A 13,328-nucleotide genomic window follows, 5' to 3' on the forward strand; every position below is an offset into this window, starting at 1 on the left:
TTTGGATTTGGGTTTCATGTTCTTGCCCTTCCATAAACCGAGTCGTTTTTGTTTGGTGTCCACTGTTTGGACAGGGCCCAAGCCCGGTGCTTGTCAAAGGCTTGGGGCCTGGGTATGACCAGGCCCCGGGCTTGGCAAAACATTTTAACTGTCTGGTTCCTGCCCGACATTGATGAGGCAAAAAAAAAAAAAAAAACCAACAAAAACAAAACCCACCTCCCCAAGAGGGAGAGAAGGTGTTGTTGTTAGCAGCCAGACCTTTAGAAAGAAGACCACTCCCTGGCTTTGGGATGAGCCAGCACTCACTCTTCAGTCTGTACGTTCACCCCATTGTGCGGGGCTGAAAGCCTTCCATAGGACCTGCAGAGAGCAGTTACAGCCCAGGGCCGGACTGGAGCAATACCACCACCAGCCTTTTGGGCCTGTTGGCAATGCTACAGAGACACCTGAGAAGGAGGAAGGCCTGTGGTGCAGGACCAACCTGATCTCCAGGGGCTGTGCCCCAGTGCAGAGAAGCCAGAGCACCAAGTCCCCTGCCTGCCCTCTGTCAACCTCAGGCTGCGTTGTTCATGGTTGGCATTCCAGAGGGTCCCCTCCAGAAACAAGGCCTTCAGCCTCCTCAAGGAGTCAGCCTTTGCTGGGAGTGGATTTCCGCACGTGCCTTTGATTTCAGACAGAGCAGGCCTCACAGCGGCCAGCCAACCAACCACGCTGCCAGACTGCTGGACTACCGAGCCTGCTTCCAAGGAGGACGGGCCTCCCCCTCCTCCCCACACAGGTCTGCCGGGACCCAGTGTCTCGGTGCCATCAACCCCCCACCCGTCCCTTACCATACACCAGTGCCTGGCAGCTATGGCACCTGCACGTGTTCTTTGTCAAAGGGCTGTGGTGAGATTGTTTAGTTTCTTTTCGTTGTTTATACATTTGACTTAGAAATTGAAATTAGTTATTTTCTTCTGCTGGACAGTATTAAATAGAGCAGGATATTGCGTTAATCTGCTAGATTGCAGTACTAATGGTAGTATAGTGTCTTCATATTAATATTATTTGTACTTATTTGAACAATAATGATAAGGAAGTGGTTCATTGTTTTTAATTAATGCACTTTAAATACGGTGGAATGCAGAGAAACCCAGAGAACCAAGTGCATTACTTAAAGATGCAGTATATACTTTTCTCATTTTTAAACAGCACATATTTATTAAAAGATGAAAAAAGTAATTTATGATTATTTAAAATAAAATTTAAAAGTAGAGTGACTGTCGGGTGAAAGGACCTTCCAGGGGGAGGGTTTGCAGCCCACACCTCAGCTGCGTGTGCTGACACAGTTCGATCCCGAGCTCCAGTGGGCCAGGAGGGGAAGCAGCAAGGCTGCGGAGCATAGAGCATCTCCATTCGACTGGACCACAGAGCTTGCCTAGCCTGCCCCTCCCCACCTTCCATACTGCCCCCTACAGATCTCAGCCACCCACATTCTCCTGCTCTCCACACCCCCAAAATAAACCCTGATTTCTAGGGCTCTGTAACCATAGTATCATTAGGATTGGTGGGGTCCCAGGAGGTGAACACTTCCCATCCTTTCCTGTTCATTTAACCCAAGCATGGGAAATTACTTTCCCCGAATCACACAGCTAGTTAATGGCACATTTCCTCTCCTTCTCAATTAACCCGGTGCTCCTCCCCAGCCCTGTTACAGATTATTGTGTGGCCATCATGTTTACATTGTGACTGACATACAGCCCCAAGAATGGCTGGGAGTCACTCAGGCATCCAGGAAAAGTAGGAGATGCTGCCACCTACTGGCAGCATGTGGCTTTGAGCAGTCCGTTTTTGCACTGCACCTTGCTGCCCCCCACCCCACTCCCACCCCCAATCAAACCCCTGATTCACAGCACAAAACCCTGTAAACCCAAAGAATATTAATACTTGAAGAAGGGTGCATGCCAGTCCTGAGGCATGGCCAGGGGGGCCAGGCCTGTGACCCTGGATTCCTAGCCCTGCCCAGGCAAGAGGGCCTTTCCCTAGAGCTACTGAGCTGCTTTGTGACGTTGGAGGACACTGCCAGCACAGCAGAGGGCACTGCCAGCACAGCAGAGGACGGGAGGCCTGGGCTCTGACTCACCTAGAGGAGAACCAGATCAGACTAAAAGGCAAAAATGAAATCTCAGCAGCATCCAAACCTAGTTTTCCATTCGTCTGATTGAAAATGTGAAATGATATCGTATTGCTGTATACTGCAACTTTAATTCTAATGAGCCCTTCTGAGGTCATTATTGAGGTTTATATAATGCCGGAAGATGCATCATTTGGTGCTTTGTTTTTCTTTCAATTTAAAGTCTTTCTTTTATGATAAGGGTGAAAAGTCTTCAGACAACCTGGCTCCTCCATGTTCTTCTGTCTCGGACATGGGGCCTGGAGTGGGGCAACAAGAGGGACCTGGAAGGGAGTTTTTCCAGGTGGAAGTACCCTCCTCCCTGTGGCTATGGCCAGGTCCTGTTTGCTGGGACTTTGGCAGAGCCCCCTCCCCCCCAGCCTGGCCCCAAAGGTTCCTCTTTGTGTGGGTCTTTCTCTTGATTATCCATTGGACGAAGGCATTATATAGAATCATTATAATCAGTTTCAGATGTTAGAGCAGCATATTTTACTGGCATTTGTATCCATTGCTTTCCTCAGCAAAGCATGTTACTTTTTATCATCTAAGGGGAAAAGAAAGACAAGGGAATTTTGGCCAAGCATTATTTTTCCTGTTACTAGTACTTGCAGAGTAGACGTAGAACTATTTAAGTTTAGACCTTGGTTTGGTAGTTTTTGTTTTTAAGGGGCAAAGAAAGATGAAGCAACCCCTGCTTTTCCTATTTTTGTATTTAACTGATATTATTTCTTAAAGGTTACTCACTTTCCCTGCGCCCTCCAAATACTTTGCATTCTCAATGGGAAATGGAAACAGTCTGAGACAGGAAAGTGCAATATTACCGAGAGATACCAGGGCTCTGTCAGCAGGAGGCAGGAGGGGGGCCGCTGGATGGAATTGGAACTGTGGACCGCCCAGGTGGGTTTGTGCTGTTTGATCTTTCAGCCCTCTTTCCCTGGCAAGGTGGAAGGGGTTGCCTCTAGAGGGTAGCCTCTTTTTCTGCTGGATCTTGTCCACCCAAAAAAAAGGGATTCAGGGAAGTGACCTCCCAGGCCCAGGCCCCAGAGCAGAGCGGAGACACCCGGAACTGCTCCATGTTTCCATTTCTGTTGTTTTGCAATCCAGCTGCTCAGAGAGACCTGTCCTGAAAGGGACTCCGAGCAGCCCTCCCTCACCCCAGGCTCCTCATGTTTGCACTGTGAGCCTTTTTGATACGTATTTGAACCTCTGGAGAGCAATGGAAACTCAGTTCAGCGAGTGGGCTGGAACCCTAGTTATAACCAAACCATTTGGAGGGTGCTGGTGCCTTAGGCCCTGTATGCCCAGTGAGATACAAGTCCCACAGCCCTGCAGCAGGGCTGCCGGCTGAGCCTGGGCCGCCGTTCATCTCAAGGACATCGCTGTGGGGAGCAGGCCCTTCAACCCGGGCAAGTCTCGGGAGTCCTGGGAGAATCCCAGACAGAGCTCCTCACGACAGGTACCAGGCCAGCCTCCTTCCTTAGGGCCAGTGGAAGTGGCAGGACAGAAGTCCCTCTGGCCGCAGCCCCTGGAGCTCTGCCTCCCACAGCAGCAAGCACTTCCTTGCCTGGCTCAACCCCTCCACCTCCAGTACTGTAAGCTTGCTGCTCCAACCCTCATTTAGTGAATTTCTGTATGGCTATGGATGGCTGTGCTGGAGTGGGGCTGTGCCGGGGTAGGTCTCTTGGAATAGATACATCCACGTGTCAGACATTGAGAATCTCTACGCGGCGCTCTCTGGAAAGAGAACCACAGTCCCCATTGCTAAAGAATAAGATTCCCTCGGGGGTTTTTTGAGGGCTGTGTGTGTGTGTGTGTGTGTGTGTGTGTGTGCGCACGCGCGCGTGCGTGTGCATGTGCCTGTGTGTATGCCTGTGTGCATGTGTGCTGATAATTTCCCACTTGAATTATATAACATGGGGTTAGAGAAGAAAATCCTGGGCAAGCTGTCTCCACTGAACAGTCCTTGGCCTTGGGCAGGTCCCAAGGGACTCAGCTCTGGCAGCAAGTCTGCGTGCCATTCACGCCCACAGTTCCGGCTGGAGAGTGCAATGTGTCTCCCCCCACACCCACACTTTGATAATTATTTTATTATTTAGTTGGACTTCACACTGGCATTAACATAGCTAGCAGAAGCAGCCTTAATCCCTGGGTCCAAAATGAAGCCACAGAAAAGAGATGGTTAAAAGTCAGGGCACCCACCTGGCAGACCGACGCCCAGCCCACCCTGCACATCCTCAGGAGTCATGTGTGACCCAAGAGCCGCTGGTCCCGGGGCTCTTGTTTGTGAGGTAAGGTCAGGCTGAGCAAGGTGGCTCTAGGTGGGTTCTGCAGGAGCCACACATGCGTTTGTAGCAGCATCTTTTAAACTACAGCAGGCCTGCCCCAGTGCCTCATGGTGGTATGAAGGTCTGTGATCAAAGCAAGTGAGAAGACGGGCCAGTGACCTACGACACTAATTGTAGCTTCCCTCCTGCTTCGTCCTGTGTGCATGCTGGTGTATGGACTGGTGGAAGGCTCTACCTTACAAAGTCCCCTCCTGCCTGTAAGGCTGGGATTCACGAGATTCCCCTTTCCCTATCCTGTCTTTCAAGTCTCACATTTGCACTTGACCTTGACAATCAGCATCCTTACCTAGCCCCATCCCAGAAACAGTGGCCTTAGAGGGTAAGGGTTCCCTGTGCTGAAGGTCCTTCCTTGCCTTACTCAGCCCCAACCTGGCCAGTGGTTTGAGCTTTAAGGGGTTTGTATGGGAGAATTTAGAGGAAGATGGATGGAGCAAGTTAGAGGCAGGTGAGAGGCATGTCCTTGACGTGTGTGTGTATGTACACGTATGGTTAGGGTTTGCCATCCCTTCATGGGAGGGCATGGATGAAAAGGATGTCTTGTAGGCAGAAAAGGTGTGGGGAAGTGGAAGGATGGAAGTTTTGCTTTGTTTTTATTGAAGGAACAAACCAGTTTGGAATGTGTCAGGAAGGAGAGCAAGTGCACGGGAAAGTGCTGGACACGGAAATCCTTCCTATGTGGTCATAGAAGTGATTCCTTGGGCCACACACAAACTCCCAGCGAATGGTCATCAGGTGGAGAAGAGATGTTGCAGCAATCTTTAATTTTAGAGGCCATTTTCAAAACACTTAGCATTCATGTCCCAAGTTCACCACAGATTTTGCCTATTGCCCTTTGTCCAATCCAGAGCTGACCTGATGGGCTGTACAAATCCAGAAATAGTGGCCATGATGGGCCATGCAGTAGGGACCCACCATCCCCAAACTGGAACTCAAGGTTCAGACTTACTCAGGCCTACCCAAGGTGAGGAGGACCTCAGCCAGCTTTCTACTAATGAACTAATCTCAAGGTTCTCTGATCCTCCATGGTTCCATTCACTGAGCCTGTCTCCCTGATATGAATCAGACCAGGAAAACTGCACATCCAACCACGGTTATGCTCTTCTGTTAGTGGGGTCTCACCAAGAGGCACGGCTGTTTTATTTCAAAGAAGGATAAATGGCCACCTTGAATTGGCAACATACTCCCTGCAACAGATTTCCACTGAATGTAGGACACAGGGTAGGGAATGTGTGTCTGCCAGTTTTTAAGATAATGCAGGAACCTGGGTGATGAGCAAGATGGATGAACGGTGTCTCTGAAGCATGGGTATGTGGATTGCATGGCTGGAGGTGAACTGATGGATGTGACTGGGTCTCTGGAACTTCAAAGAGTTCTTCCTGTTGTCCCTATCCAGCTCCTGGTGGAGCCAGGAGTCCAGAGTCCTTTCTCCAGGTTTTTTTCCTCTTTCCCCTTGGCAGAAAAACTGGAGAAAAAAAATGAATTCAATACAGTGCAGTTCAGGTGAGGTCTGAAATATTTCCAGGATCAATGATGGTGCTAAACTATCTCCAGGTTTCTGGTTATTTATAATAGTTTTTTTTAAAATCTCATCACAGAGCAGTGACCTTGGGAAAGGGACCCGACCCCTTGGCCTGCCACTCGGCAGGTGCCATCACATCATGTTCACGGGACTGTTGGTCTGCAGAAACACTCTGCCTTGGCATGCTTCTAGACCGTAAGATTGGGGTTGTTTTGTATTTTGTTTATGTTTACATGCATCTTGTATTTCCCTGAAAACTAAATAAAGGTGGTTTTGTTTTTTTTTTTGGTCTTTTTAACTGAACAGAAATCACCTAATTCTTGACACCAGATTCCACCTAATACAAGCTCATTCAGCTAAACAGCAAAAGGCTCACTGTCCTGAATGCAGCAGACTGCTCTGGCCATCTGAGAGTACACAGCGGCAAAGTCAGTCCCCACTGTTGGTGAGAACCAGGCCTGGGCTCCTCTGGCCTTGCTCACCTTTGAGAGGATTTCTGAGAGTGGCCAAGACTGCTCCCATCCCTGGCATGGCTGACCCTACCTACTTGTACTGGACTTGGAAGCAAGGAACCGTGGTCCTCCTCTGGAGTTTAAGGCCATTCTAACCTTGGTGGCCACAGCATCCTCCTGGGAGGGTGGGAAGGCATCTGCTGTGCCGCACATCACCAGCCAGGTGATAGGATTCCAAGGTTGTATCTAGGCCTTGGGCTGTTTGGCTGCCCTCCCGCCGCACTTGTTCCAGCATCAACACTGCACAGGAATAAAGTTCCCCTAAAGTCCTCAATTCACAGATCTCCATTCCCCGTGCCCCAGTTAAATCCACCAGCGGGAAGGAACACAGCTGAGCTCCAGTCCCTGGTGACCCTCTCTAGCCTCTAGGTGTCGCTGCCCACATCCCAGACTGAGTAGGGCCTGCTCAGCATTGAGGAGATGCTCATGGCCTCCCACTGCTCCCACCCCATTGTACCCTTTTCTCACAGACCCAGTGGACTGTGGCCACCAGAACTGCCGCTTCTCCCAACTTGCAGGATCGCCTGGCTTTCTAGCTTCTGCTGTCCATGTCAGGTCATGCACAAGACCCCATCACCAGGGAGCTTTCTCTCCCTGATTATTTCAGCCCACCTTGGGATCTCAGAGGTGCGTCCAGGGCCATACCTAAGGACACACAGCCCCCACAAACACAAAGACCTCCCTCCAGCTCTCCAGCTGGTACGAAATCACCTTTATTCACAATCACAGCAACCTGATTCACAAAGTTGGTGATGGCTGCCCCAGAGCAAACAGAATGGACAATGGCTTGTTTTCCTCCATCCCCAGCTGGCCAGGCAGCCCCTGCATCGAAGAGTATTCTTTGCCTTGGGGATGGGACCCCCAAATGGATAGGACCATTCACTGGCTAGGTCTCCCAGGGCCATGGAGAGGTGACTCAGGCCTTTGCCGAAGCTGTGTTCCTGTTACCTGGGCTTCCCCGCCACACCACTCAGCACCCTCCCTCAAAGGCCAGAAAGTCTGCCCTACCCCCACACTACCACCTTACATGAGGAAGCAGGGGTCAGTGGGTGACTACCAGAGTGGGGCCACATGACCAATTCATAGTCAGGACTAGAACTCCAGGCCCTGCCTGCCACCAGAGAAACCACCACTGAGGAACAAAACAAGCCCGGGGACTGGGAGGCTGGAGAGTCAAGGCCAAGATCCCACACTGGCATGGACTAGGCAGGGTTGGGCTGGGCAGATCCCAGAGGCCTTTGCCTCCAGCTCCTGGGGCAGTGCCTTTCCTAAGAGCAGGGGGGAGCTGGAGCCCCTATGACAAGGGCTCCCAAACATTCCCCAGCCTACATGGGTTCCCTTCCCTCAGCCTTCCCAGGACCCTTGATGTCCTCCCTGGTGGTGGTAGGGGGCTTCCAGACCACTGAGGCTCCTTTGGCAACCCAGCTCCCTCCCCCAGGAGGAAGAGCATTTTGTGGCTGAGCCCTGTGGAGGCTCATCTGCCTCTGCAGGACACAGGCGGCCTCCTACCCAGCCCCTGCTGGCAAAGTTCCAACTCAGGCAGGTGGCCACAAGCTTTGGGGCTGGGGTGTGGGGAGGATTTTGAGTGAGGATTCTCCCTGCTGCCTCTTGCCAGATACCTCACATCTATGCAACAGGGTAACAGCCCCAGGAACCAAGGCTCACCCACAAGCAAAACCCGTGAACCAAATAAATAAATAAATAAAAATAAGGAAAAGGGCTGCTCCTACCCAGGGAATCCCCTCCCACTGGGGCCCTGGCTCTTTCCGGGCACATGATGGCTTCTGAGGTCAGTGCCCAAGTCCAAACCCAGGTGGGCTCTGAGATGTGGGAACAGAGGCCTGAGGGGGTGGCAGCAGACTGTTCTGAAGACCCTGGCAGCAGACAGGCTGACCCCATACCAAAGGGCATCTCTGGGCAGCAGCACCCAGCGAGAAGATTGTGGCAGAAGGCTCTGCCCAGCAGTAGGGGTCCTGCCATTGGCAGCCGAGGCTGGGGCCAGGCATACAAGGCCTGGAGTCCTCTCCAACCGGGGCGGGGGAAAGACATGACAGAGGCTGCAGGAGCCCACCGGGGTGAGAGGAGTCCACTGCAGAGCCCAGTGCACAGAAAAGCAAAGAAAGAGGAGGCGCAGGTCCGGAGTGGGGCCCCTCAGGAGCGCTCGCGCAGGGCTTGTTGAAGTGTGTGCTGCTCCCTAGCAGCGGGCTGCATCAAGCAGTCCCTAGTCCCCTCGCCAGCCCCCGGGGCCCAACTCAGCAACGCCCAGAAGACAGGCATGGTCTCACTCTTGCCAAGGTGCCGCACCAGCCCCAAGAACCTCCTGCAACAGACTGACACCCCAGTGTAGCCCCTCAGCATGCAGGGAAGAGCTGGGTGCAGAAAAGAAGAGCCGGGGGTGGCCTCTGCCTGTGATGTGCTTCTGCCCTCCCTCCTCCCAGGCCCCTCTTTCAGCCCAAACCTCCCGGGCCTCCATTTCCCATGATGAATGGAAAAGGAGAAAGAGTTCCCCATGGAAGAAGAGAAGAGGCCCCCAGATGGCATGGGCCAGAAATCTGCAGAGATGGGCGCGGAGGATGGGGCTCCACAGAGGGCTAGGAGCTTCGATAGGTCTTGATGATGTCTTTGATAGGGCGGCGGCAGATGGGACAGCAGGCGTGCAGAGCCTTCTTGAGGCGCAGGCCGCAGGCATAGCAGAGGCACATGTGACCACACGTGTAGATGACCGTGTCCACCGCGTGTTCGTAGCAAATGGTGCACTCGGAGCTCCACTGGCCCCACCTTGAGCTCACTGGAGAATCAGGCAGGCTCATGGGGGAGTTGGGGGCTGTGCCTGGGGAGAAAGGAGTGTCAGCCAGAACGTCCCGACCCAGAGCCCTGCCTTTACCCTCATGGCCCACCACACGCTGCCAAGGGAAGAGACCGAGGCAGCATGCTTAGCTCCAGACCATGGCCAGAGGACGGGAGGCAGGGATGGGGGAGAAAGGGGGCCTCAAGCTTCCCAAGGCAAGACGTGATCCTGAGCGTCCCTGATCATTCCAAGGGTGCTGCAGCGTCCTTTGGAGAAAGCTTCCCAGCTAGGGCACAGGAAGACCTGACTCTCACCACCTGACAAGGGTCTACTGAGCCAGGTTCCAGCCCTCTGTGTCTACAAGGAAATGGAAGGGAGGGAAGGGAGAACAGGGGGACGGGAGAAAGGAAGGGAGAGGAGGGAGGGAGGATGGGAGGAAGAGAAGAAGGCAGGCAGGCCAGTGGACTCACCACCCGTAGAGTTACCCAGAGGGCCAGAGCTGCACGTACTGAGCAGTGGGTCTGAGAGGCGGCTGCCCGGGGCACTGGGCGAAGTTGGTGTGGAGGCAGGGGAACAGGGGACTGATGGGACAGCCCGCTCAGCCAGGATGGTGGAGCCTGCAGAGGGGGAAAAGCACACTTATCACCGGCCAGTGGATCAAGTTAAGGCTCCCCTCCCACAGGGGCTCCCGGGCCTGACCACCGGATGACCACGGGCCACATACCCATCTCCCTCCTGGTGTCTGAGCCCCTGCTTCCTCCATTACTGTCCAAGGCACCACCCGCCTGGCTGCACTGGTGCTTTGGAAAGGCCTACACCTCTTCCCCCAGGTTTGGCCCTGTGTCTTTTCCCTCATCACTCGCTCCTCTTTCCCCATCCCTCTTGCTCTCTTTCCTTCTATGAATTCTGAGGCCCCCTGTGCCTCACATCAGGCTGGGGACAGAACTCTGCATCAACCACCTGCACACCCCGTAGGAACTCAGGATGGACCAACTACAGAGCCTGCGATATTGTGGTCTTTTTGCCCAACTCTGCTTCTCCAGTTAAACCACGAATGTTTCAAGAAAAGAAAAGGTTACTGACTGTGGCTCCCCATCTGCCCTAACAGAACACTTTGCCTGTGCTGACAAGGAATTTTATTATTAGTGCTAATATATTATTTTAAGCACAATCAGTATTACAATGTTAATGTTTTTTAATTTGATTTTCTTTCTTTCTTTCCTTCTTTCTTTTCTTTTTTTGCCAGTCCTGGGGCTTGAACTCAGGGCCTGAGCATTGTCCTTGGGCTTTCTCAAGGTTAGTGTTCTGCCACTTGATCCACAGCACCACTTCTAGCTTTTTCTATGGGAATCCAACCTAGGTCTTTGTGCATGCTAGGCAAGCACTCTTGCCACTAGGCCAAACTCCCAGCCCCAAAATTGGTTTTCTTTAAGAAACACATGCCTTTGGGGGGGGGGAGGGAAATGGGTACCAAGACATGTGAAAGGGTATCAATGTACGTGAATTAAAGCACCTTCTATCTGGCAAATATCATGTAACCCTTTTACTAATTACAATAAAAAAATAAAATAAACACACACAAAGAAACACATGCCTCCTATTTACTTTCCTCGCCTTATTGCCCAGGCTAGCATTGTCAGAACCATGTCTATAAGGCATTCTTATATTTCTGTCTTTGGTGAGAGCAGAGTATTTCTAACATTCCACCAGTAGGTATTAATTGGCTGTGGAGTTTACTGAGGCCTTCCACCCATTGCTCTGAAAGGTAAATAATAATGACCCTCATACATCATCACTGATTAGTTTGTCCTTTAGAATCAGTCAGGATCCTGCAACACCAGCTTGTCGGCTCAAATACTCGATTCTCCAAACAACTCAGGAACAGTGGACTTTAACAGATGAATTCAGGATGATTCTTCTTCTATTTCCACTTGACCCACATCACTTGGGACAGAAAAGTCTTGATGTTTCCCCCTTAATTCTCCTTTGCTCCAATCTTATGAACCTCTTTGGATGACAGAAGCTTGCTGGAAAGCTCCTTGTCTATTATTAGGCGGTGCTGACGCAGGACGGTACCTTATCCTTGTGTCATTTCCTTTCTCTGAGCATCTGAGCACTGTGCCTTCACTGAGCACAGCCAATTATCTTTCACCTGAGTTTTATTTTTCTCCTTTAATCCAATTCATTTTATTCCATCTTGAATTCTCATCCCAGTCTAGTTCATCTTCCTTTCTGCTTGATTTCACCAACCCTGATTTCATTCCTTGCCATTTTATTATTTTATTTTCCCTGGATTCTAACTTTTAGCATCCCAGATTCATTACTTTTCATTGCTTTTCTCTTTCACTCTACTTTCATTTGGTTTATCTAAAGACCACAAGCATTTAGTTACATAAACACATATGGTGCACATTACCTGCTCTATCAAACCTCCTGGGCTGAGGTCGGAGGTTGTGAGACTGAAGACATTCCACTCATGGCACATTCTGGTGTGTGTGTGTGTGTGTGTGTGTGTGTGTGTGTGTGTGTGTGTGTGTGTGTGTGTGTGTGTGTGTACGATGCCTGGAACCTATCTAAGACCTACAGATTTGGAATCATTGGAGGCAGACTCAAGAATCTGAAGTTTGGGGGCCGGGAGTTTGGCCTAATGGTTAAAGTGCTTGCCTAGCATGCACGAAGACCCGGGTTCGTTTCCTCGATACCACATACACACACAAAAAAAGCCGGAAGTGGTTCTGGGGCTCAAGTGGTAGGGCTCTAGCCTTGAGAAAGCCCAAGGACAGTGCTCAGGCCCTGAGCTCAAGCCCACGACTGGCAAAAAAAAAGAATCTGAAGTTTACTAGGCCCTCCCAGTGAGGTTAATAAATATAGTTCAGTCTAACAGGGCTGGTTAGCAGACCAGCCCGGAGAGACTGAATACCTGCCCACTGGAGTAACATGGATGCCAGGGAAGGAAAAGAGACTTTATGAGGTGGGAGTCCTGTCCTGGGGCTTGAACTTAGGGGCTGGGCATTGTCCATGAGCTTCTCAAGGCTAGAGCTCTATTACTTGACCTACAGCACCACTTCTGGCTTGTTCTGTGTATGTGGTACCAAGGAACTGAACCCAGGGCTTTGTGCATGCTAGGCAAGCACTCTACCACTAGGCCACACTCCTGGCCCAGGAAAAGAGATTCTTGAGCAAAATAGCTTGGAAAACTGTACACTTCAACCATGCTCTATAAAGATTCACACTGCAGCTGAGCATCGGTGGCTTATGCCTATAATCCTACACAGGGGTCTGAGATCTGAGGACTCCCATTTGAAGCCAGCCCAAGTAGACAAGAGCATCACATATTAAAGACTGAGAAATCCTGCAATAGAGAATCCTCCCACAGTCCTATTCAAATCAATATTTCTCTAATGTTTTTAACCACAAGGCCCTTTAAAAAAACAAAACAAAACAAAACAAAAAACTATGGGCCCAGAGTTTGGCCTAGTTGTAGAGTGCTTGCCTAGCATGCATGAACACCGGGTTGGATTCCTCAGTACCACATACATATAAAAAGCTGGAAGTGGTGCTATGGCTCAAGTGGTAGAGCTCTAGCCTTGAGAAAGCCCAAGGACAGTGCTCAGTCCCTGAGTTCAAGCCCCAGGACTGGAAAATAAATACATACATACATACTATAAACATTCTACAGATCTGGGAAGTATGGCTCACAGTAGCTCCTATCTTCCAATCCATTAAAACTCTGTGCCCGCCCCCAAGAAAAGGCCTAGAAATCTACAATCCCATTTCTCCCAAGGCTGCCCCCTCCCCCATCCCACCTCAGACCACCCCCCTGCAGACAGATCCCCCACCACTACCCACATACCAACTTGTGTTTACAAGCATCCGTAGGGACACTGGACCTGTGTTCCCATTAACTGCTGGGTGACATTGTCCAAAAGAAAATGTACTCTTCACCTGACTGATGTAACTGTAACCCCTTTGTACTTCATCTTTATAATAATTTAAAAAAAATGTTTAAAAA

The 13,328-nt window shown here is 50.9% G+C and overlaps 1 protein-coding gene across 3 annotated transcripts in view; it reads right to left on the minus strand.

Moving 5' to 3' along the window:
• Nucleotides 1–8,041: 8,041 nt before the first annotated feature.
• Neurl1 (neuralized E3 ubiquitin protein ligase 1) overlaps nucleotides 8,042–13,328 on the minus strand; it is a 76,155-nt gene continuing 70,868 nt past the window's right edge. For 2 of the 3 annotated variants that reach the window (XM_090345956.1, XM_090345958.1), the window contains exons 5-6: nucleotides 9,787–9,933; nucleotides 8,042–9,358 (exon numbers count right to left, since the gene is read on the minus strand). In XM_090345956.1, the coding sequence (XP_090202082.1) occupies nucleotides 9,120–9,358; nucleotides 9,787–9,933 (386 nt within the window). In that variant the 3' untranslated portion in view covers nucleotides 8,042–9,119. The remainder of the gene's footprint in view (nucleotides 9,359–9,786; nucleotides 9,934–13,328) is intronic. The other variant, XM_090345957.1, reaches the window with a different exon arrangement.

This window comes from Megascapheus bottae, chromosome 15 (genome assembly GCF_031878675.1).
Source record: "Megascapheus bottae isolate mThoBot1 chromosome 15, mThoBot2.hap1, whole genome shotgun sequence".
In the NCBI taxonomy this organism is placed as follows: domain Eukaryota; kingdom Metazoa; phylum Chordata; class Mammalia; order Rodentia; family Geomyidae; genus Megascapheus; species Megascapheus bottae.